At 39.0% G+C, this 25,426-nt stretch overlaps 1 protein-coding gene and 1 pseudogene across 6 annotated transcripts in view; one reads left to right on the top strand and one right to left on the bottom strand.

Moving 5' to 3' along the window:
- The window catches only part of ZNF582 (zinc finger protein 582), a 32,920-nt gene extending 8,042 nt beyond the window's left edge, over positions 1-24,878 (top strand). For 4 of the 6 annotated variants that reach the window (XM_060288532.1, XM_060288530.1, XM_060288531.1 and 1 more), the window contains one exon: positions 3,940-6,979. In XM_060288532.1, the coding sequence (XP_060144515.1) occupies positions 3,940-5,261 (1,322 nt within the window). In that variant the 3' untranslated portion in view covers positions 5,262-6,979. Of the gene's footprint in view, positions 1-3,939; positions 6,980-15,272; positions 19,755-24,235 lie in introns of those variants that run through there. The other 2 variants (XM_060288533.1, XM_030851253.3) reach the window with 2 other exon arrangements.
- LOC115849714 (solute carrier family 25 member 36 pseudogene) lies at positions 2,469-3,382 on the bottom strand (annotated as a pseudogene).
- Positions 24,879-25,426: the final 548 nt, after the last annotated feature.

Genomic DNA, 25,426 nt, shown 5'->3' with positions numbered 1-25,426 from the left:
TCATGCCTACGTAGTGAGGTTTCCATAAAAGTCCCTGAAGTATGGGGTTCAGAGAGCTTCCAGTTTGCCGAACACATGGAGGTGCTGGGAGGGTGGTGTGCCCAGAGGTGGTATGGAAGCTCCAAAGCCTTTCCCCACATCTTGCCTGATGCATCTCTTCTGTCTGGCTAGTCGTAAGTTACATCCTTTGTAATAAACTGGTAATATAGTAAGTAAACTGTTTTCCTAAATTCTGCAAGCCATTCTAGCAAATGATTAAAACCCATGGAGGGGGTTGTGGGAACTTCCATTTATGGGGGGTGGGGCGCTGGTAGGGGCAGTCTTGTGAGACTGAGCCCTTAATCTGTGAGATCTGCAGCAAGATAGTGTCAGAATTGAATTTGTAGGTTGCCCAATCAGTATCTACCAGAGAGATGGAGGGCTGCTTGGTGTAAGCGAAAAACCCACACACATTTGGTGACCAGAAGTGTCAGAAGTGAAGTGTGGAGAGTAGAATGGTGTTGAGAAGTGTGTTTTTCCTAGACATACCCCAGAAGGAAACACATACCCATTAAGCAGTCATTCCTCATTCCTCCTCCCCCCCAGTGCTTGGCAACCACTAATCTGCTTTCTGTCTCTATGGATTTGCTTATTGTGGATATTTCGCATAAATCATACAATATGTGGCATTTTGTGTCTGGTTTCTTTCACTTAGCGTGATGTCCTTAAGGGTGACCCATAATGTAGCATGTGACAGGATTTCATTCCATTTTAAGGCTGTATGTATATGCCACAATTTTTTAATCCATTCATCTGTCAATGGACATTTGGGTTGCTTCTACATCTTGGCTATCGTGAATAAAGTTGCAGTGAACATGGGTGTGCAGGTATCTCTTTCAGATTCCGCTTTCAATTCTTTTGGATATATACCCAAAAGTAGAATTTCTGGATCACATGGTAATTCTGTTTTTAAATTTTTAAAGAGCCACTATACTATTTTCCATTGTGACGGCACCATTCTCCATTCCCACCAACAGTGCACAAGGGCTCCAATTTCTCCACACCCTATCAACACTTTTTTTTTTTTTAATAGTGGCCATCCTAATGGCTGTGAGGCAGTATCTCATTATAGTTTTGATTTACATTTCTCAAATGATAAGTGATGTTGAGCATCTTTTCGTACGCCTGTTGGCCATCTATATGTCTTCTTTGGAGAAATGTCTATTCAAGTCCTTTGCCCATTTTAAAATCAGGTTATTTGTGTTTTTTGTTGAGTTTTAGGAGTTCTTTATATTGTCTATTAACCTCTTACCAGTAATATGGTTTGCAGATATTTTCTTCCATTCTGTAGGTTGCCTTTACACTGTGTTGATTTTTTTCCTTTGATGCACAGAAGTTTTTAAGTTTGATATAGTCCCATTTGTCTATTTTGCTTTTGGTGCCTGTGCTTTTGTTACCATATCCAAAAAACCATTGCCAGATACAGTGTCATGAAGCTTTTCCCCTATGTTTTCTTCTAGTTTATAGTTTTAAGTCTTAGGTTTAGGTCTTTAATCCATTTTGAGTTATTTTTTTAAATGTGGTATAAAGTAAGGGTCCTACTTCTTTCTTTTGCATGTGAATATCCAATTTCCTCAGCCCCATTTGTTGAAGAGCCTGTCCTTTCCTCATTGTGTGGTCTTGGCATCCTTGTTGAAGATCATTTGACAATATGTATATGGGTTTACTTATGCGCTCTCTATTCTGTTCCACTGGTCTTTATGTTTTCCTTTATGCCAGTACCATACTGTTTTGATTACTGTAGCTCTTTAATATGCTTTGAAATCAGGAAGTGAGAGAGGCCTCCAACTTTGTTCTTCCTTTTCAAGATTGTTTTGGCCATTTGGGATCCTTTGAGTTTCCATATGAGGAAACCAAAACATTTTAATGCTAAGTCTATACATAAGATTTTAAGACATTATTTCATTTGTTGTTAAAAACAGTAACTACTAATGCTAAATAATCAGCTTCTAAAAAAACTGCAGCAGATCCTATCTGGAAAATATAAAAATAATACAGAGGACCTCATTATTATTGTTGCTATTTTGCAACTTTACATGAAGTAGAACAGAAGCCAGAAATTAGAAAATTAGTACTATCTTTGTATAGTTATAGCACAATATATGATTAGAGATGGCTTAATCCAGATGAGTGCAAAGTCCTCATGGAATAAACACTGTACTCTGACCACCATAAATCAGCAAAACTCAACTGTGTCTGATGTCTGTGACAGAAAATATGGCATTTTGGAGAGAGGAGTGCTTTTAATGGCATGTCCTTAGAGGCAGCAGTTTTTTTCATATTGCCAAAAAGACCAAGTAATGTGTTATCACTTTAGTTCTTAAAACCAGATTTCCATTAGGGCATAGTTACATTCCCAAACTAATTTTCTTCTGTCCACCAGTCTGGCTTTAATATTCCATGGTCCACTGCAATCTTTTGGTCCCTTCTTTATAGGATGGCAGCCAGATGTTGCTAACCATTGAGTAGATGGACCACCAGTTCATAGGTAGCCATTATAATGGATGTGTTTGGAATCTGTCTTAGCACAGTTGTTAGAGCACAATAAAGAGACCCGTAAAGAGAGCTTCCCTCTTCAACAACCAAACATGGTGTCTGAAAAAATACCTCTACTTTTTGCTCTTTTCACTCTTTTTGTTCTTACAACTTCACGTGGTGCAAATTTTTGAGGCGACAGCAGCATCATTCCCAGAAAATTGATACTTCTTTCACAGACTTTTCATCATCTTGCATTGTCAAAGTAATCTTTTATTCCAGTAGTTTTTGCTTAATAATTTCACAAAAAAACCAAGAGTGGTCTCTGATATGCTACCACAGGAAGCAGACGTGCCCCTATAAAGTCCCCTTTGGCCTTCTGTCTGTAACTTGTGAATACATTCAAAAGCACCCATTCACTTTTCCCCATAGTTCCTTGCATGAAGCTGAAACCAATTCTTTATTAACCAAATGGGACTGATTTCTGTGACTGCAGTAAAACGGGCCACTGTACGGAAATCATGTACCAGGTAGAATCAAGATCAAATACACCATTCAGCCTTTCCTTGCAGTTTGAATAACCAGCAAAGAATATTGCTCTGGAAGAGGTCACCCCTATTAAATTTGGGCCTAATCTTCTAAACAAGGAACAAGGCCCTTCTTTTTCCAAGGACTCTTTTAGGCAGTGGAAAAGTCCAGGAGAGACTGGTCCAGCTGACATTAGCTCTAGCCACGGTGTTCAGCTAAACTTCAGAGACAGAAAGCATTACAGCAGGAGGCCACAGCTGTGTTATTACACCTTCCAGTGGACATGTGAAAATAGCCCTCCTATAACACCACATCCCCTGTCAAGCAGATGCACCGTCATGTTCTTCTGGCCAGAGAAGTATCCAGTCACCCCTCTCCATCATTTTTAAAAATCTACTTTATTGAGGTATAATTTATATTAAATTAAATGCATGCATCTTAAGTACAATATTTTAATGGCTACTGACAAATGTATACACTTACATGACCACCGCCACAGACAAGATAGAGAATATATTTATCACCCTGAAAAGTTCCCTATGCTCTTTCCCACACAGTTGCTCTTACCCCCCCAGCCCCTGGCAACAAATGATTTGCTTTCTCTTACTCATATGTGTCTTTTCTAGGGTTTCATAGAAACATTCATTTTTTAAAGCCATGGTTCAGTGGTGATTCTGATCCACACTAACATTTTAGAACTACTCTTATAATCTCTCTGATTACCTCATTCATCTTTATGGTATTTCCTCTTTCTGTGTTCTACTCCATTTTCTAATTTCTTAGTCACATTCAAGAGCTTACAGATACCCTGAGTCTGAACTTTCCAGTTTTTACTATAGAAGTTACTTTTTCTGGAAAAGGAAAAAACAAATACATACTTGTTTTGTTCTTTTTCAGTATTGGAGTCCAGGTATGATACTAAGGTATTATCTCCAAAGCAGCACAGTTATGAAGTACAGTCACCCCGGTGGCAGATAATGGAAAGCCTTACAAGTTATGGTTTTGAGTGCTCAAGTTTCCAAGATGATTGGGAATGCAGAAGTCAGTTTGACAGGCAAGAGGGAAATCCAGATGGACATTTGAGTCAAATGATAATTGATAATGAAGAAATGTCCACTTTTGACCAGCAAGCATCTCTTACTTTTTATCAGAAAATTCATATTGGAGAAAAACCCTATGGATATAATGAATGTAGAAAAGACTTCTGGCAAGAGGACTTGCTTATTAATCATCAAGGGATTCATACTAATGAGAAACCCTACAAATGTAAGGAATGTGGGAAAGCCTTTAAATATGGCTCACGACTAATTCAACATGAGAATATTCATTCTGGCAAGAAACCGTATGAATGTAAGGAATGTGGAAAGGCCTTCAATTCTGGTTCAAATTTCATACAACATCAGCGAGTTCATACTGGTGAGAAACCTTATGAATGTAAGGATTGTGCAAAGGCCTTTAGTCGAAGCTCACAGTTGATTGAACATCAACGAATTCATACTGGTGAGAAACCCTATCAGTGTAAGGAATGTGGCAAGGCCTTCAATCGGATCTCACATCTTAAAGTACATTATAGAATTCATACTGGTGAAAAACCCTATGCATGCAAGGAATGTGGGAAGACCTTTAGTCATCGTTCTCAGTTGATTCAACATCACACTATTCACACTGGCAAGAAACTCTATGAATGTAAAGAATGTGGGAAGGCCTTTAATCAAGGCTCAACTCTTATTCGACATCAGAGAATTCATACTGGTGAAAAACCCTATGAATGTAAGGCATGTGGGAAGGCCTTTAGGGTGAACTCACAACTTAAGCAACATCAGAGAATTCACACAGGAGAGAAACCCTACCAATGTAAGGTATGTGGTAGGGCTTTCAAACGGGTCTCACATCTTACTGTACATTATAGAATTCATACGGGTGAGAAACCATATGAATGTAAGGAATGTGGGAAAGCCTTCAGCCATTGCTCACAACTGATTCAACATCAGGTAATTCATACTGAGGAAAAGCCCTATGAATATAAGGAATGTGGGAGGACTTTAAATCATGACTCAACTACCATTCAACATCAGAGAATGCATAATAGAGAAACACAAGTGAATTTAATAAATGTAGAAAAACCTTCCATCAGCACTTATCCCTTATTAATCATCAGAGAATTTATGTTAGCAAGCAACCATATGAATGGAAATAATGGGAAGAGTCCATTAGCTTAGGCTAATCACAACTTACTCTTTTTATCTTGGAGAAAGACATGAAGAATGTAATGCAAGTGAGAATTCCTTTATTCAGAGTTGTCCTTTATCCTGAGTAATAAAATTCATATTGAAGAAAAATTATACGGATGCAAATTTTTTAGACCATGATTGTCAAAGACGAAAAGGTTGGAAAAAATTTTGTCTCTAACACACACCAGAATCACACTTTCTCACCACAGTGTAATAATTTTAACAATAGCCAAGTGTGAATTTTATTGGAAATTAAAAAGAAAAAAACCAGCCAAATTACTCTTGGGTTAACAAGAAACTAAGGAATGCAGTTACCATCAGTGGTAATGAACAGAATGACAATGAGAGTTTTTACATGTCAAGAAATGTGTGATGTGGCTGAAGTTAGAGGAAATTTTATGGCCTTTAAGTATATGCAAAACATGAAAACCTGAAAGATAGTACTCAAATATACTAAATGTACTATTTAAGAAGCCAGAAAAGAGAATACCAAACACCCTGATGATGAATAAATGAACAGAAAACAAAAACAGAAAATGATGAAATAGAAAGTGGTTATCCTACAATAATCTCATTTTTTATTTCTTTCTGATCCAAGAGTAAACTAAATTTAGGAAACTGTTTCTTAGTTTCCAGGTTGTTGTAGATTATCTTTTATAATATCACAGACAGAAGGGGTTGGTTGCCTACCTAGCAGCCATACCCAATTCCCATTCCTATTGGCAGCATCTGTGTCTTGTCTTAGAAGCTGCAGATGTCACATGCTAATTTTCAGCCCGCTTTGCAGCTCAAGATGGCCCAGATGTTCCAGTGTATGGCCAGTATGTTCTAGGGATCTACAGGGCCTTCTGGGAAAGATCTTCCTCATTCAGAAGAGACAGATACATTAGGAAGACTCCCTCCTCTTTCATTTCTTGCTTTTAAACATTTTCCTCTGAGAACTTGATGCCTGGAGCTGCTGCAGCCATCTTGGAACCAAGAGCAGAAAAGAAAGGACCTCAAAGAAGCTGACCCAGCACCCTAACACTGAGCTATGAGGCCAATTTGGAACTGTCTCTTAGATGCCTTGTTATCTAAGAAAAATAAACCTTTATTGCTGAAGTTACTTTTAGTTGGACATTTTGTAAACTTGAGCTGAAAACATCCTAAGTGATGTAACTTCAAATTTTATTTTATTATGATTGGTAAATGTGGCCTGAAAGTATCTACTTTTTTGTATTTAGCATTTTTCTTTGTGGCTAAGTACAGGATTGATTTTTGTATATGTTCCATAACATTGAAAAATAATGTATATTCTTTTTTGGATACTAGATTCTATTTAAGCAGTAGATTATAATGATAAAATTCTCCACATTCTTATATAATTTGGTATACTGGATCAGAATTTCCTAAAATTGAATTTTTTAACCACAATCTTGAATATCCAGAGATTTTTTACTTTATGTTGTTTGATCTATAAAGACATATAACTTAATCCCTATTTAAGAATCATACTTTTATCACTAAACAATATCCTACTCTGCTAAGTGTAGGGGTCAACAAACCAAATCTGGCCTGCTGCCTGTTTTATAAATAAAGTTTTATTGGAACACAGTCATGTTCATTTATTTACATATTGTCTACAACAGTAGAGCTGAGTGGTTGCAACAAGGACTATGGCCACAATGCCTATTTATTTCCTATCTGGCCCTCTAGATAAGAAGTTTGCCAACCTTGGCCTAGTATAATCCTTTTGGTATTTTATTTCCATACTGTGTAACACTAATAATAATGATTTATCCTTGTTTACTTGGTATATTTTTGCCCATCCATTTATTTTCAACCTCTGTCGTTTTAGTTATTTCTTATAAGAAAACATATAGCTAATTTTTTAATAACTCAAAATACAAATTGCTTTTTCTGTAGGGAAATTCACTTTTTTTTTTTTTTTCCGGTACACAGGCCTCTCACTGTTGTGGCCTCTCCCGTTGCGGAGCACAGGCTCTGGACGCGCAGGCTCAGCGGCCATGGCTCACGGGCCCAGCCGCTCCGCGGCATGCGGGATCTTCCCAGACCAGGGCGCAAACCTGTGTCCCCTGCATCGGCAGGCAGACTCTCAACCACTGCGCCACCAGGGAAGCCCCACATTTTTATTTAGTGTAATAACTCCACCTTATTCCTTTCATTTTACTTTGTACTATTTATGTTTTCTTGGTCTTTTCCTTTCCTTATGTTCCTTTTCTCTTGCTAAGTTGGAACTTCCCACTGTGCTTAGGGTAGTGGTTATCTCCCCATTCTTAATCATTATTGGGCAGAATGAGAGCACTATTGTACTTTCTAACCCATCATTAGTTTTCTTTGTTACTGTCCTCTGAGAAGAGACCATCCTTGCTTTCTCTTTCCCTTCCTTCACAGCCTGTTCTTTAACATTTCCTCCGTTTTACTAACCTAATGAAAACTCATAGTTTTACTAGTTTTACTCTTATTTACAGTAAGTCCCCTACATACGAACGAGTTCTGTTCCAAGAGCATGTTCGTAAGTCCAATTTGTTCATAAGTCCAACAAAGTTAGCCTAGGTACCCAACTAACACAATCGGCTATATAGTACCTACTGTAATAGGTTTATAATACTTTGCACACATATAATACAAAAAAAAAAAAAACACAAAAATAAAAGTTTTAATCTTCCAGTTCAGTATCTTGAAAAGTATTGTAGTACAACAGCTGGCCCTTCTTACCAGTTTCATCACCGCTGCTTTTACGTTTCCAGATATCCTGGGCTTAAAATAAAGATACTGTACTACTGTACTCTACAGAGTACTGCATAGTAAAGTACACAAAAGCACAACCACTTGGAGAGGATGCATACACATGACAATGTACGCCAGACACATGAACTAACGTGATTGGATATGCAAATGCATGTTTGCATCTTTGAAAGTTTGCAACTTGAAGGTTCGTATGTAGGGGACTCTGTATTTGATGCTTATATTACTTACTGCCAGACCCATTCATGATTTCCATTTAAACTTAAATATAGTATTCAGAGTAACATTCATTGCTGGCCACTGTTTTTTTTTTAACTGTTTTCCCCTGTCTTGAGTTTACAGATTTATTTCAAATGCAATTTGGTTAGACTATTTTATTGAGTATTTATGTTTATCTCAATAAATGTTACATAGTTGGTATTCTCTGAATCCTTATATGTCCAAAAGAGTTTCTTGGACCTTCACAAGTTATATTTTTGGTTAGTGGAATGTTCTTGGATTACAGTTTTTTTCTCAGTAATCCAGAGATGTCACTTCACTGAATTCTGGCTTCTGATCTTCTCGAAGAGGAACCCAATGCTAGTCTGTTTCTTTTAGCTTATGGGGATGTATTCATTTCCTGTTGCTGCTGTAACAAATTATCAAAACTTAGCATCTTAAAAAAACACACATTTATTTTCTGGAGGTCAGAGTCTGAAACAGGTCTCAGTGGGCCAAAATCAAGGTCTTGACAGGGCTGTGTTCTCTTCTAGAGGCTCTATGGGAGAATCTATTTCCTAGCCTTTTCAGCTTCTGGAGGCTACCCACCACTTTCCTTGGTGTGGCCCGTTTCCACCTTCAAAGCTAGCAGTAGCCAGCTGAGTCTTTCACACATTGCATCATTCTGACACTGACTCTTCTGCCTCCTCCTTTCTTTTCACCTTTAAGGACGCTTGTGATTATATTGGGCTCATCTGGACAACCCAGGATAATCTTGTCCTAAGGTCAGCTGATTAACAACCTTAATTTTATTTGCAACTTAATTCCCTCTTGCCATGTAAAAACATACCCACAGGTTCCTGGGATTAGGACATAGACATCTTTGGAGGGCCATAATTCTGCCTACCACAGTAACTGCTTCCATCCCAGCATTTGGCAAGAGTTTCTTTCTATCCTTAGAATTCGGGAACTTAGCAGGATATGTTTAAATATCTCATGTCTTTTTTTTAGCCCAAGATAATTTTCTTCTAAATATTGTTTATTACTTCTCAATTGTTCTATTTTATTTCTGCTTAAAAATGTTTAATATTTTGAATAAGCAGTATATCCTCATGATTCAAAAACTTGAAGATGTAAAAGGGATGCAGTAACAACTAAAGTGTGAGATTCAACCTCTTTATGCTAACATCACTTTTAATATCAGTAATCGTAATTCCTCAAAATAACCTTGCAGTCAGATTTGCTTTGTAGGAGAAAAAATAAGACAGATGTAGAAAAGCGACTTGCTGAAAACCACAAACTACAAGTGACTTGTAGAATGTGAGTGGTTGAGTTGGTATTTACAGTCAGATCTCTGTGACTTTAAAATTTCCTTCCATTAAATACAAGGCCTACAGGGAAATGTTCCTCTATTTATTCCAGCCCCATATGGGTGGAATCAAGGTGGTAAACTCTTTAGAGAAAGCAATATCAGAGATAGCAGACATTTGCTTCATGACATCACAGAAGCCATGAGGCCAGATGAAAACAAAACTATATTAAGGGATAGAAACTCTGAGTTCTGGGTCTGACTCAGGGAGAAACTGCTGCCTTGGGCAAGCTTCGAGACCTTCTGAGGGAAAGTGTCCTTCCTCAGAGAGTGGGCAGACCAGGCCATGCATATTGTAGATGAGTGCTTCAGGATGGATAACGCTAATTCTGCAGTCCAAGGCTTCCTGAATTTCTGCAGGTACATTCCAATCAGCAAAAGGAAATGACTAACTGTGGTGTTTGGGGCAGAGCCAAGACAGGCCGTACCATACTATTGATAAGAAATTGTTTTGAACAAACCCATCTTCATGTTTTAACATTTTAGGCTGATTTTGAATTTTTCTCTATAATAATTTTGAGTTTATTTAATGTAAAAGTCATGTTTTTATCATGTTTTATGTTGTTTGTGCTTTGCTGCAGAACTTCAGGGTAATAAGAAATTTGGAGTTATTACCCTATTTGTAAAGGGGGAAAGCAAACCTGGAAGCAGTTATCACAATCCCACAGGCAATCTAACAGAAACCCATATTCATGTTATCTTAAACCTACACAGTTTCTGAACAACTCCGGTCACACTGATAGACTGAAGGAAGGTTGAGAGTCACACCAACTTTTCACACATAACCAAGGCCACACATTCTAAGACCTGCGGTCACACACAAAGACACGTCACATACAAAGCCCTCCTCGCACGGTCACGCTCCACGTCGCAGAATCCCATCCGCCACCCACGCAGAGGCAGGTGTATCCACTCACCTGCCTCTCCCCACCCTCAGTCACTGGCACCGTCTTGGGCCAAACCTCTCACGTCACAGACCCACAGCCTCCCCTTTGTCACAAACAGGCTGCCCCACAGCTCATACCCGGAGAAGTACGCAGGACAGGTCATGGCCCACAGGCACAACTCACGAAGAAAGATTCGGTTCTGGGCGGTCATACGAGGCCAAGGTTGAGGAGATGGAAGACCGGGCTCCAGCTTGACCAGAGCGACACGCCGAACTACACTCCCAAAAGCCAACTGCGGCCGGGGCCCAATCACGGTCCGAGTTTGTCTTCCCAGCATTCTTCGGGCGACCGGCCCTCCGGCTCTGGACTACATTTCCCAGAAGGCACTGCGTTGGGGCCGCTCTCGGATGCCTCCTTGTTGTCCAACTGAGGAGCCCAAGCTCCCTGGAGTTTATAAGCGGGTTCGTCCGCGGAGCCTTCGCGCGTTTTAATTCCGGGCGATTGTTTCCGCGTTAGAGCGGGTCGACGTTCGGCTCCGCCCGGGGCCGGGTCCGAGCTCTTTATGGGTGGCGGGGAAGGTATTTTGGGGGTTCGGGGGTGGTGGTGGGATGACCAAGTTCTGGCTATCCTGCCTCTGGACTACGTTTCTCAGAGACCATGGCGGCAGGGAATGTGTCCAGCCACAAATGGATCCCAGCGTCTTTTCCTTAAAGATACTTAATCTGGGATTCGTAGACCCCACAAACCACTTAAGGTTTTGTGCAGTTTTGCCTTTTTTTTTTTTTTTTTTTGCGTTTTCTCTTAGGAATAGGACTATAGTTGTATGGATTCCCAAAGTTATCTGAGCCTTCCTCAGTATATTGTCAAAAAATACCAGAGCCGGACAGAATCGAAAGCTTCTCAAGGCAAAATTTATTCAGGAATTATTGCCATAGGGCGAGACACCTTTGTCCATAACTGGGCTCCATTCCAAATACAAGAACAAGTGGGGATTTATAGTGAAGGGGGGTGGTGTCACTGGATATAGGGTTACTAAAAAAGAACCATCAAGGGTAAGAGGGAGTATCTGGCTAAAAGGACTTAATAGGATTCTTGCTGAGGGCTGGCGAGAGTGATGAGATGTTAAGGATGGGGGCGGGTGGTGGTGTTCTTGATAAACTGACCTAGGGGAATTCTTCCTAAAACTGGACTAAATGGGCGAAGGACAGAGCCCAAGACTGGGGCCTAGAGGAGCCTGACTAGAGTTAGTTCAGGGAGAGAGATAGAGAGAGTGTGTGTGTGTTTAGAGAAAGAAAGAGACTGACTGATATCCATTGATAAATATATCTGATACATGTCGATATAGATATCACTCTATATATACAGATGGTCCCCAACTTACGATAGTTCAGTTTAGGATTCTTTCACTTAGCAATGGCGTGAAAGCGATAATGCATTCAGTAGAAACTCTACTTTGAATTTTTAATTTTGACCCTTTCCTGGGCTAGTGCTATGCTCTATGATGCTCTCATGATGCTGGGCAGCAGCAAGTTGCAGCTCCCAGGAAACCAGGAGGTTATAAGGGTAAACCATGGATACACTTACAACCAGTCTATTTTTCACTTTCAGTACAGTGGTCAATAAGTTACCTGAGATGTTCAACCCTTTATTATAAAATAGGCTTTGTGTTAGACGATTTTGCCCAACTGTAGGCTCATATAAGTTGTCTGAGCACGTTTAAGGTAGGTGAGGCTAAGCTATGATGTTCAGTAGGTGTATTAATTGCATTTTCGATTTAGAATATTTTCAACTTACCATGGAGTTATCAGGCCATAACCCCATAGTAAATTGAGGAAGATCTGTAGCTATAGATGTGTGTATATATACATACAGATTTATATATACATATATATATATATTTGCTAATCACTATGTAGCAAGCACTATAATATAGTAAGCACATAAGTCAATCCTCACAGCAACACTTTGAGGTACATAATGTCACCTATCCCATTTAAAGATTAGAGAACTGAGGCATGGAGAAGTTAAGGATACTGGTGCAGCTGCCCTTCCAACCCCAGCAGTCTCACCCTGTTTAGACTCAATATATGTATACCACCTCTCAGAAATTTGGAACCACTAGTCTAGAAGCAGATTCTGGGAAAGACCTTAAGGTCTTATCTAAAAGGAGTGCCCTACAATCAAGAATGACTGGGCAAGTCATAGACTTACACGTGAATCTCATGTCCATTCATGTGGTGGATTACTCTACAGTTAATAAAAATTATGTTTGAAGAATTTTTCAGAACAAGGGAAAATGTCTGTGGTAATGTTAAACATTCACAATGATGTATGTGTTCTCAAAAAATAATTGTATTTAAATTGCACTGTCAGAAAGAAATTTGCCGATTACATTCAAATACTTTTTTAAATGAGTAAATCCATGGGTGTTAGGTAAGTTATTTAACTAGTATTGGACTCAATACATTAAGGCTATCTGAGAAAATTTTTTTATAGTGCCCTCTTTCCCTTTCCGAGGCAAATTTGCCCCTCCCCTTAGGGTCATGTGGTCACTCCGCTCTCAAAGTCTAAAAATGTTGGTTTTTCTTATCAGGATAACCACAAATATGTGGCCATCACCTCCACTTAAGCAGAGTGTGTGTGGGTGGCTAATTCCCTCCCTCTCCTCCCACACATAGCCACCCAGAGGGATGTGTACAAACTGGAGAACGACAGGAGTCTCAGCTGTTGGTTAAGACCGTCCTCTCATAATTCACTATCACCTGAGCATCATGATTCCTCCACCTTGACCCTCCAGGGAAGTGCTAAAGTGTTTGACTGCATTTTGGAAGCAACAGTTTGAGATTTGTAAAGCTGGAAATAGGTCTGAGTTACTTCTGAAACTTCACCTTCCTGATTTTTCAAGGCATTCTCTTTACTTTGCTGTATCCATGTCCCCTCAAGGGATTGGGCATTTGGATAGCAATAGCATGACCAGGTCCCACTCATTTTCCTACATGGAAAGTTTAGCAATTCTAAGCCAAGTGTGATCGATTGTTGGAACAAGGGAATAGCTGTTGGTGGTGAAGAGACAGCAGCCTAGTAGCTGAGTGAGGAAGGGGTAAGCCATTGTAGGGAAAAACAAACAAACCTCACCTGTTTGGCTTTCAAAGGTTTTCCTTCTAAACTCTTTTCTCAAAGGTTTACAGAGAAAATGAGGCTCCTTTCACATGCGATCTTAAACTGACTTTACTTTTGTCTTAGGGCTCAAGCTAAGCTGCAAACTTAGCTTGACTCCAAAATATGGTGGCTCAACATAAGAATTTATTTCCTAGACACTGAGTGCCAGCACCTTGAGCTCATTCTTCCCAGCTTCCAGAACTGTGAGACAAAATTTTCTGTTGTTTATAACTTAACCAGTCTGTGGTATTTTGTTACAGCAGCCCAAATGGACTAAGACACCTGACATGGGTTTGGGCAAAAAAGACACACACACACACACACACACACACACACACACACGATCACCTGAACTAAAATTAGGATTGGTACTCAGGGCAAACCAGCTTCAGTACTCTTTGAGCTTGTAGCTCAAATTTCCTTAGATTTTTGCCTGGTAATTCTGGGCTATTTTTTTCAGATCTTTGATAAAGATTTTTTGGTGTAAGTTTTATTTTTTAAATGTGTTTTTATTGGAAGGGTTGCTCTGGCTTATCTTCTCCTGAAATCCTGTTTTTTTTTTTTTTCCTAATTTCTTAAGATCAGTATTAAGACTGTGTATGTGTGTGTCTTTTTTAAATTAGGAAGGTATTTAAAGACATAAAATATGGGAAATGGGTGCTTAAAAACTGTTAGAAGGGTAACAGGGGCTGGCTCTCCAGAAATGCCTTCCAGAATGTGGCAACACTGAATCTTTGGAAGATGTGCTACCTCAGCCACAGCCAAGATGTAGAGACACAGGAGCTGCCACTAGGACCACCACCTGCAAGTGCACACTGCCTTAGCTATGATCTGGGATCAGAAAGTAAGGTGATGAAGCCACCACCACTGCTGCCACACGTACTTTGAAACTGAAGTGAAGAGGCCAGCAACAACCTTTTGATAGCCAAAGCAGCAGAAAATGTTGCTTCTATCATCTGAATTTCACACAAGTGTGCCTAAAGGGTGGAAACTTAGTTCCCTTCAGAGTCCTCAGTGCCAGGAGCTGGAAAATTACTTTCCCAGCCTAAGTAGAGGAAGGCCAACTAGGAAGTGGGAATGGATACTGAATGCCAGTTGACAAAACTAACTACAGTCACTGTACTTTCAATTGCTAGAATTTCTATTTAGTTCTTTGTCAGTGTCCTTTGCTTGGTTTGTTTTCCTTTCAGCAGTTAAGATTTTTGTTTCTTCCTTGATCTCTTGATGCATTTTAAACCATACTTATGTTCTCTTTCAATATATGCTGCTGTCTTGTTCTTGCTCCTGGTTTGGGCTTGTGCACTGCTCCTTGGCCAAGGGCACCCAACCTCATCCTGCGTGCTGCCCTGATGAGGTTGTGTCTGATCCTTGCAGCCAGGGGGGCAGCTCTTCCAGGTCAGAGCCCACCTAGTATCCCATCAATGTTTCAAGCATGCATTGCTGATTGGCTGGATCCTTCCGGCTAAAGCAGGAACTCTGGGGATTTTGGAGAACAGGAACTGTGTAGTCACATTTGGGAGCTGTATGGAACACTTACTTTTTTCATAAGCATTATTTTCAGTTTAAAACTATTTCTACTAAAGAAGCTCTAACTGACACCAGGGACTAAAGCATCTCTGCTTTTTCATTATTTTTCAGATCAGGTATCCCAATGGGAGAAAATGGAAAAATTTATAAACAAAGATCCTGAGAACCCCAGTTTCCAAGATGACTGGGAATGTGAAGGCACATTTGAAACATATCACAGAAATGAGGACGGAAGTTCCAGTCAAGTCATAATCACTCATGAAGAAATACCTGCTTTGACACAGCAAACATCCCATAACCTGCTTCATAACATTCCACCTGGAAGTAGACCCTATGTGTGTAATGAATGTAGAAAAGGCTTTTGGCAGAAGAAATGTCTTCTTAGTCATCAGAAGATTCATACTGGTGAGAAATCTTATGAATGTCAGCAATGTGGGAAGGCTTTCCATCGCCGTTCCTATCTTCCTCAACATCAGAGAACTCATAGTGGGGAAAGACCCTATGAATGTACAGAATGTGGAAAGGCCTTTGGTTCTGTCTCACTCTTTACCAGACATCAGAGAATTCATACTGGTGAGAAACCCTATGAATGTAAGGATTGTGGAAAAACCTTTGTTCGGCTCTCACAACTTAACGTACATCACAGAACTCATACTGGTGAAAAACCCTATCAATGTACTGAATGTGGAAAAGCTTTCAGTTACTTATCACTGATTATTAAACATCAGAGAATTCATACTGGAGAAAAGCCCTATGTCTGTAAGGAATGTGGAAAGGCCTTTAGAGGTATCACCCAACTTAATGAACATCAAAGAACCCATACTGGTGAGAAGCCATATAAATGTAATGAATGTGGAAAGGCCTTTGGCCATCGTTCATATCTTCCTCAACATCAGAGGATCCATACTGGTAAGAAACCTTACAAATGTAAGGTTTGTGGGAAAGCCTTTAGGCAGGGCTCACAGCTTAACCACCACCAAAGAATTCATACTGGTGAGAAACCCTATAAATGTAATGAATGTGGGAAGGCCTTTAGGCAGGGCTCACAGCTTAAACAACACCAGATAATTCACACCGGTGAGAAGCCTTATGAATGCAAGGAATGTGGGAAAGCCTTTAGTCAGTGCTCACAACTTACTCGACATAAGAAAATTCATTCCTAATGTATGTAAGAAATGTGGGAAGGCCTTTGGGCACTCTCCTCTTCCTCAACTTTAAGGAATTCATGCTATGGAAAATCCCCATAAATAAGTGAAGCAAAGACTTCACTGGTCTCATCCCTCAAGGAACATCAGGTAATTATGTACAACCTTGTGAAATGTGGAAACGCTTTTTGGTTCAACTCATGTTACATTCATCAACAGATTCATCACCATCACATTCAACATTAAAGACCATATTAATATGATAATGTAGCAAAGCTTCCCAACACTACCTATCAATCATTAGTAATTGGAAAATTCATGCTGGCTAGCAACCATTAAAGTAGAGAAATTTTGGAAACCCTTTAGTTTAAGCTAATTCTAACTTACATAAAGAAAGCAAAAGAGAAAGTAATCCTGTGAATGTCAGGTATGTGGGAAGTTCTTTAGCCATAAGTCTCTTATGGCTAAAGAAAATTCATATTTGAAGAATATAAGTTAAAAAAAATCCCCATTCATCATTTACTGTGCATCAGAAAATACACAGTGAATAAAACAACACATTTAAAAACAACAGTTAAACATTTAACTATCAAGTTGAGGAAGGTGTGGAGAAGTTTGTAACCAATCATATAGGGCTATAGCTCAGGTAAAAATGTAATAAGTTAGATATTAACAAAATATTTATGTTACATACTACCTAATATTTTCTCCTTCAGTGAAACAATGAGAGCAAGATGAAGTGAATGAGCAGTATAAAACAAAACCCGTGGGATGTGACCATATCTATACTCAAAGTTACTACTTTAAATGCATTTATAGATAAGAAAACTACAAACAATGTAAATAATAAGCGAACCAGAGACCTCGAGAAGGTAGAAAATGAACATAACTCACCAACAGACAGAATTAAGAAAAAAAATTAATTGAAATTTAAACAGAGAAGTAGGTTTTTTTAACCTTGAAGCCTTTTCTTTAAAAAGAAAATATAAGCACTTATAAATTTCATAAAAGTATGCTACAGTATTGTTAAAAACGAGGATGTAAACAAGCAAACAAAAAAAAACAAGAGGATGGGGCTTCCCTGGTGGCGCAGTGGTTGGGAGTCCGCCTGCCGATGCAGGGGACATGGGTTCGGGCCCCGGTCCGGGAAGATCCCACATGCCGCGCGGAGAGGCTGGGCCCGTGAGCCATGGCTGCTGAGCCTGCGCGTCCGGAGCCTGTGCTCTGCAGCGGGAGAGGCCACAGCAGTGAGAGGCCCGTGTATCGCAAAAAAAAAAAAAAAAAGAGGAGGATGTAATAACACACATAAAGAGTATTCAAAAATAAGGTTGAATGCTTTACATTTTTGATACCAATAAATTTCAAATTTAGATATACTTCACTTCCTATAAAGAAAAACCTAAGTTTTCCAGAGTTGACTGAATATTAGAAAAGGACAGATTTTATAGGGAATTCACTTAAGTGTTTTTTTTTAAACTGTAGTATCATCAGTTGTTAAGAGCAAAGATTTACCAAACTATAAGTGTATAGAAAATATCTATGATACAAATTTCCAAGTTTGAAAACATGGAGATTTCATCAGTTCCTTTTCTGAATCTTGCATAATTTCAATATATAAACAGAAACCAAGATTTGCAGATGTCCTCAACCTCCCAATTACAAAAAAAATGTTGAGTACCTATGAGAGCCAGGTACTTTTCTACATGTTAATTGTGAATTTAAATTTAAAAAGTCATAAGAACTAGCATATTAATACATCTTAGTTTTTTCTCTTTAAAATGGAAATATTTTTAAACCAGTAATATATTCATTAGTATTTTTTAAACTAGAAGATTACTTTTCAGGAATTTAGAAGAACGTATCTATTTCCAAGTTTGATTATCCTTCCACAGTTTACACAGATTAACTAAAAGGAAAATATTTAAAAATTACTTGATCCTTGCATTGAAGAATGGTATGATGACATAGGTAGAATCAGAATGTGATACTTAAAAATAATTATTAACCACAAAAAATGAGAACAACTTAGAATCACCTGGACATATGCATTTTCTTTAGAAAATGTGGAATGTCTTCTTTTACTCAGCCTTCTTTAAAATGGAAATTTAAAAAAATGAGTAGAAAGCTACATTTCTCAATTTTTACATAACTTATACAAATGTTTGTAAAGACTGTCCTTGGAAGAGAATTGAAGAAAACTTTAGCTAAGCAAGTTTAACCTATGTCTCAAGAAGACCAGTTCTAACTATGTCTTCCTCTATATCCAAATGAAAACATTACTTTTGAGGTTTCCTTCAGTCAAGTATAAAAAGGAAGATTTCATAATATCAGTGTTTTGCTTTATTTTTAAAGTTTGTATTTAAGCATCTCTGAAATCTTTAAGCATGAATCTTGAAAGAACTGCTTGCAGTCCTAAAATATATTATTTTGTTTTTGTTTTGTAGGAAATAATGTTAATAGTCCTTGAAATATATGCTTCTTAAATTCCTCTGTTACATCGTGAACGACATCAATATAATTTTTCTTCTTTTTGCTTTAGTCTTCCAACCATATATATTCTGTGAAAATTTCTAAACAGAGAGAAAGCAATATTCTCTATTTCCAACTTTTGTTAGGTTTTAGGATAATTGACAAGATCAGAATGAAGTCATTACAGCAATCAGTTATTACTGTTTCAGTTATTCTTGATTTGTGACAACTGTTCTTCACTATACCAACAGAATGTTTAAGTGGCTATAATAAAATCAGTCAATTGCATATATAATCTTGTATAATTATGTGAAATACTTCTAATACACTGACATTATTCCTTCCAAGTATATTTTTATATTAACATATATCTTGACATGCCTACAAACAATATCCTTTCCAACATTTATTCCGTATCATAATGTTTGTATGTGGACATTCCTTTTATTTTATGTATGCTAATATGCGTGGTGGTATCTCATTGTGGTTTTAATCTGCATTTCCCTAATGACTAACATTGAACATGTTTTCATGTACTTATTTGCCATCAGTTAATTTTTAATGAAATATCTGTTCAAATCTGTGGCCCATTTAAAGTTGATTTGTTTGCTTTCTTTTGAGCTTTGAGTGCTCTTTATATATCCCAGATCAAATCCCTTTTCATATTTGTGAAATGCACATTTTTTCTAGGCTGTTATCTTCTCATCTTAGGAGTATGTTCTGAGGAGTAGAAATTCTTAATTTTTGATGAGGTCATTATTTATCATTTTTATCTTTTATGAATTGTGTTTTTGGTGTCATATATCAAAAGAAACCTTTGCCTAACCTAAAGCTACAAATATTTTCTCCTAAAAGTTTTGTAGTTTTAGGTTTTACATTTAGCTCTATCATATTTTTGAGTCAATTTTTGTATACGCTGCAAGAGATGGATCAAAGTTGGTTGGTTTTTTTTTTTGTTTTTTTTTTTTGTTTTTTTTTTGCATATAGATATCCAGTTGTTCCAGCATCAATTGATAAAACACTTTCCATTCTCCACTGGATTGCCTTTGCTCCTTTTTCAAAAAAAAAATCAATTGACCATATATGTACAGGTTTATTTCTGGACTCTAGTTTGTTCCATTAACCTTTTTCTGTCTTTATACCAATACTCTCTTGATGACTGTAGCTTTATGAGTCCTGAAGTCAGGTAATGTAAGCCCTCCAACTTTACTCTTTTTCAAAATTGCTTTGGGACTTCCCTGGTGGTGCAGTGGTTAAGAATCCTCCTGCCGGGCTTCCCTGGTGGCGCAGTGGTTGAGAGTCCGCCTGCTGATACAGGGAACACGGGTTCGTGCCCCAGTCCGGGAAGATCCCACATGCCGTGGAGTGGCTGGGCCCATGAGCCATGGCCGCTGTGCCTGCGCGTCTGGAGCGTGTGCTCCGCAACAGGAGAGGCCACAACAGTGAGAGGCCCACGTACGGCAAAAAAAAAAAAAAAAAAAAAAGAATCCTCTTGCCAATGCAGGGGACACAGGTTTGATCCCTGATCTGGGAAGATCCCACATGCTGCAGAGCAACTAAGCCTGTGTTCCACAACTACTGAAGCCTGTGGACCCTGGAGCCCACATGCCACAATTACTGAGACCACGCACCACAACTACTGAAGCCTGTGCACCACAAGAAAAGCCACCACAATGAGAAGCCCACGCACCACAACAAAGAGTAGCCCCTGCTCGCTGCAACTGGAGAAAGCCCATGCACAATGAAGACCCAATGCAGCCAAAAAGTAAATTAAAAAAAAAAACACTTAAAATAAAAACTGTTTTGACTATTCAACTTTTGCATTTCCATATGAATGGTCGAATCAGATTATTGATTTCTATTAAAAAGGCTACAGGGATTTTGATTGAGATGTTGTTAAATTTACAAATGAATTCTGGGAGAACTGATGTTTTAACAATATTGGGATTTCCAATGCATAAACATATCTCTGTATTTCTTCAATATATCTCTCAACTGTGTTTTGTAGTCTTTAGTATACAGGTCTTTTAAGTATTTCATTTTTTGGTGCTATTTTAATAAGTATTTTAATTTCAATTTCTGATTTTTAATGCTAGTATATAGAAATGTAATTAGTTTTTTTTTTTTTTTTTTTCCAGTACGCAGGCCTCTCACTGTTGTGGCCTCTCCCGTTGTGGAGCACAGGCTCCGGATGCGCAGGCTCAGCGGCCATGGCTCACGGGCCTAGCCTCTCCACGGCATGTGGGATCTTCCCAGACTGGGGCACGAACCCATGTCCCCTGCATTGGCAGGCAGACTCTCAACCACTGCGCCACCAGGGAAGCCCTGTAATTGGTTTTTATATATTGATTTTATATTCTGCAACCTTGATAAACATTTATTTTTAAAGTAATTTTTTGTATAATCCATAGGACTTTCTATGTAATCATGTCACCCACAAATACAGTTTTACTGCTTTCTTTCCAGTCTGCCTTTTGTTTCTTTTTCTTTTGTTTTTTTTTTTTTGCGGTACACGGACCTCTCACTGTTGTGGCCTCTCCCGTTGCGGAGCACAGGCTCCGGATGCGCAGGCTCAGCAGCCATGGCTCACGGGCCCAGCCGCTCCACGGCATGTGGGATCTTCCCGGACCGGGGCACGAACCCGTGTCCCCTGCAACGGCAGGCGAACTCTCAACTATTGCCTCACCAGGGAAGCCCACTTTTCATATTTTGATGCAAAACTTAGATACATTTTTACACCCACACCTCTCTTTCACATTGTCTATATGTATGAACGTGTAATTTGCAAAACTGGCCATGGGATGGGGCCCAGATATTTGGTCAAATATTATTCAGGGTGTTTCTGTGAGGGTGTTTTTGGATGGGATTAACATTTTAGAAAAGTAAAAAAAATTTTTTTCTTTGGCTGTGCTGCACAGCATGCAGGACCTTAGTTCCTCAACCAGGGATCAAACCCATGACCCTGCAGTGGAAGTGTGGAATCTTAACCACTGGACTGCCATGGAAGTCCCGTGGGATTAACATTAAAATTGGTGAAGGGACTTCCCTGGTGGAGCAGTGGTTAAGAATCAGCCTGCCAGTGCAGGGGACACGCGTTCAAGCCCTGGTCCGGGAAGATCCCACATGCCTCAGAGCAATTAAGCCTGTGTGCCACAACTACTGAACCTGTGCTCTAGAGACCATGAGCCACGACTACTGAGCCTGCATGCCACAATTACTGAAGCCCGCGTGCTTAGAGCCCGTGCTCCACAACAAGAGAAGTCACCGGCATGAGAAGCCCGTGCGCTGCAATGAAGAGTAGACCCCGCTCGCCGCAACTAGAGGAAGCCCGCACGCAGCAACAAAGACCTGACGCAGCCAAAAATAAATAATAAATAAATTTATGTTAAAAAAAATCATACTTTAAAATTGGCGGACTTTGAGTAATCAGATTGTCCTTCGTAATAAGGCCTGAATACAACAAAAAGACCAGCCTCCCCTGAGCAAGAGAGAATTCTCTCACAGTGGCCTTTGGACTTCATCTGAAACATCAGCTCTTCCTGGCTCTACAGCAGATGGCCTTCAGGCTGGAGCTGAAACATCAATGTTCCTGGGTCTCAAGCCTGCCAGCCCACCCTGAAGATTTTGGATTAGCCAACCTCTGTAATCAAATGAACCAATTCCTTACAATACATCTCTATGTCTATATACGTCCTATTGACTCTGTTTCTCTGGAGAAAAACCTGACTAATACAAAGTGCCTATCTGTGTTTCTAGCTTGACCATGAATTCCTTATGGGCTGACACTCTATTTTATTGGTTTCTGAACTCTCAGGATCCAACATGTGACTAGAGTTAAACTGACAGTATTTTAAAACCATTAAGGACTTCCCTGGAAGTCCAGTGTTAAGACTTTGCCTTCCAGTGCAGGGGGTGCGGGTCTGATCCCTGGTTGGGGAGCTAAGATTCCACATGCCTCGTGGCCAAAAAACTAAAACATAAAACAGAAACAATATTATAACAAATTCAATAAAGACTTTAAAAATGGTCCAAATCAAAAAAAAAATCTTAAAAAAAATAATAAAATAAAACCATGAATATCTCATCTTCCTGGAGTAGTAAGTGGGACCCCCATCTGCACTGGACACAATCTCAGTAGAGATTTTATAGGAAATATTGTTGGTTTTTTTAATAAATGATAATTTAAAAAAAACGTTTATTTATTTATTAGGTTGCACTGGGTCTTAGTTGCGGCATGCGGGCTCCTTAGCTGCATCATGTGAACTCCTAGTTGTAGCATGCATGTGGGATCTAGTTCCCTGACCCGGGATCGAACCAGGGCCCCCTGTATTGGGAGCATGGAGTCTTATCCACTGTGCCACCAGGGAGGTCCCCAGGAACTATTGTTTTATATGAAATATATTTTCTGGTTCTTAGGGAGGGGAAATTCCTTATCTAAGATCCCAGGATTATTTTAACAGTCGTAAGCTTTGTTTTGCATCAATTTGCATATCGTATCTCTTAAAATGTGAGACAACTAGTATGACCTATTTCTCCCTGTCTTAGCCAACTGCTGTGATTTTTAAAGTATGTAAAAATTACAACAAGTTCCTACTGTATAGCACAGGGAACTATATTCAATATTCTTTAATAAACCATAATATAAAAGAATATGAAAAAGAATACATGTATACATAATATATATATATATATGAATCACTTTGCTGTACACCAGAAACTAATACAACATTGTAAATCAACTATACTCCAAAAAAAAAATTTTTAAAGTAAAGTATGTAACAATTACTAATAAAATCAGTTGCCCTTTCTTTCTCCTGTTTGGGTAGAAAGTAGGCCGTTGCTCCTCTAGATTCTTAGTGTTTTGTGAGGCCTGGTCCTTAGAGTGTTGTCTAAGGCAGGCTGATGGCTTTTCATTTGACCTGTTCTGCTACCTGACCTTTATTCTTCCTCTTTGAGGTTGTCATCGGTCTGGAGAGCTGCCACCATCAGCAGGTACCATCAGCCTTCTTCTTGGCCGAAATATCAACAAATCGGGCCCAGGAGTCTCAGAGGAACCTCTGTGAAAAAAGGCCCCTAGAGCTAGTGCATCTTTAGGAGGCAGAGATAGGGATAGAACTTCCCAGAAAGGGTGGCTGTCACCCCTTCGTGTAAAACTGAGATGACGCCAGGGCCGTGTCGGCTACACCCCTGAATATACTATGTTCATTTGGCCAGCGAAGCCAGTGGGGTCCTTTGCTTGCTAAATCATTCGTCGACTTGCTCAGGCATGCGGATGTCAAGGGGAGACTCACAAGGCCTCCAAGAGAGAAATCTCAGCTTCCAGGACATAGAGCCGTTGCACCTGGGGCCTCTGTCCGGAAGGTGGGGCTGCCGTACTGCGAAACAGCATTTCCCACGGTGACTTTTTTTTTTTTTAAACTGATGCCTTCTTTTTTTTTCCCTTCTTTTCTTTTCTTCTAGGATGCCATACCGTTTTCATTAGGAACCTCTGTCTCCCAACTGCCAAGGCTCACTTTGATGACGTCAACAACATGGATATTCTAAATTCTGAGTCCACCAAACGCAGTGTTGGGTGGAAAACTCCTACTCTCGCCTGTGTATCTCATCACCGGTTTCCTTCTCTAAGATAATCATAGTTCTACCAGAGTTCTCCTAAGGGCCCCACACCCAAAGTATCATATCAAAGAACTACAATGCCTTTTATGTTTCTGCCTGTTTTCCCAACAACCTGCCCAATCCTAGATCCAGGAGTCCTATGCATCTCTGATGACAGTGAATTCCAAACTTGGCTGTAAATCTGAATCACCTGACCAGAGGGTTAGTTTAATTTTGATATTTTCTTACTCAATAATTTTAATTTTCTAGTGATTCAAATAAAACAAGAACATATTACTTTATGAAAGAGCAAAATATATATAGAGAGATCACTGTCTTCTCAAACTTTTTCAGTATTGTCCTCCCAAGAAACCTTTTTTAGACTTTTCTTTTTCTAATCATTCCCACCTCCATGAAATTTTAATACCACAGAAGTACTGTATATGTTTATGTATATGTTTATGTATGTCTGTTTCTTTTAAAGAATAAGGGAATATTTTTCCCCCACCAAGAATCAATTTTTTAAAAAAATCATTTTTTGCCCCCTTGGGGATGATATCGCCCCAGTGGAGAACTATAATATGCTATATAATAATATATTAATATACAATAAATGGAGCAAAATTTCCTTTGGATAAGTCTTTACCATTTGAAGATTCTTCCCAAGAAGTAACTGAAAATAACTTTGGTCTGAATGATTCCAGACACTTTTGTAAATATTATCACATACATACATAAATGTACCCATAAAAACCCAACAGGGATGGCATCGAACAAGAAAACTATAGACCAATATTATTTATCAATATAGATGCAGAACTTCCAAATGCAGTGTTAACAAATTTAATCTACCAACTTCATTGAAGAGTAACCCACCATAACTAAAAAAGGCACGTCCCAGGAATAAATGATTGCTCACATTATTAACACAGCTCAGAAAATGGATAATTTAAAGAGGAAATGATCATCTCCGTAGGTTCCAACAAATAAATTTCATCCAAACCAGAGAAAACTGTCTGCAATTTCAAAATGGAATAAAATCTCTTAGTTTGATTC

Source organism: Globicephala melas, chromosome 19 (genome assembly GCF_963455315.2).
Source record: "Globicephala melas chromosome 19, mGloMel1.2, whole genome shotgun sequence".
Classification (NCBI taxonomy): Eukaryota; Metazoa; Chordata; class Mammalia; order Artiodactyla; family Delphinidae; genus Globicephala; species Globicephala melas.
This window is presented reverse-complemented; position numbering and strand designations above follow the sequence as displayed.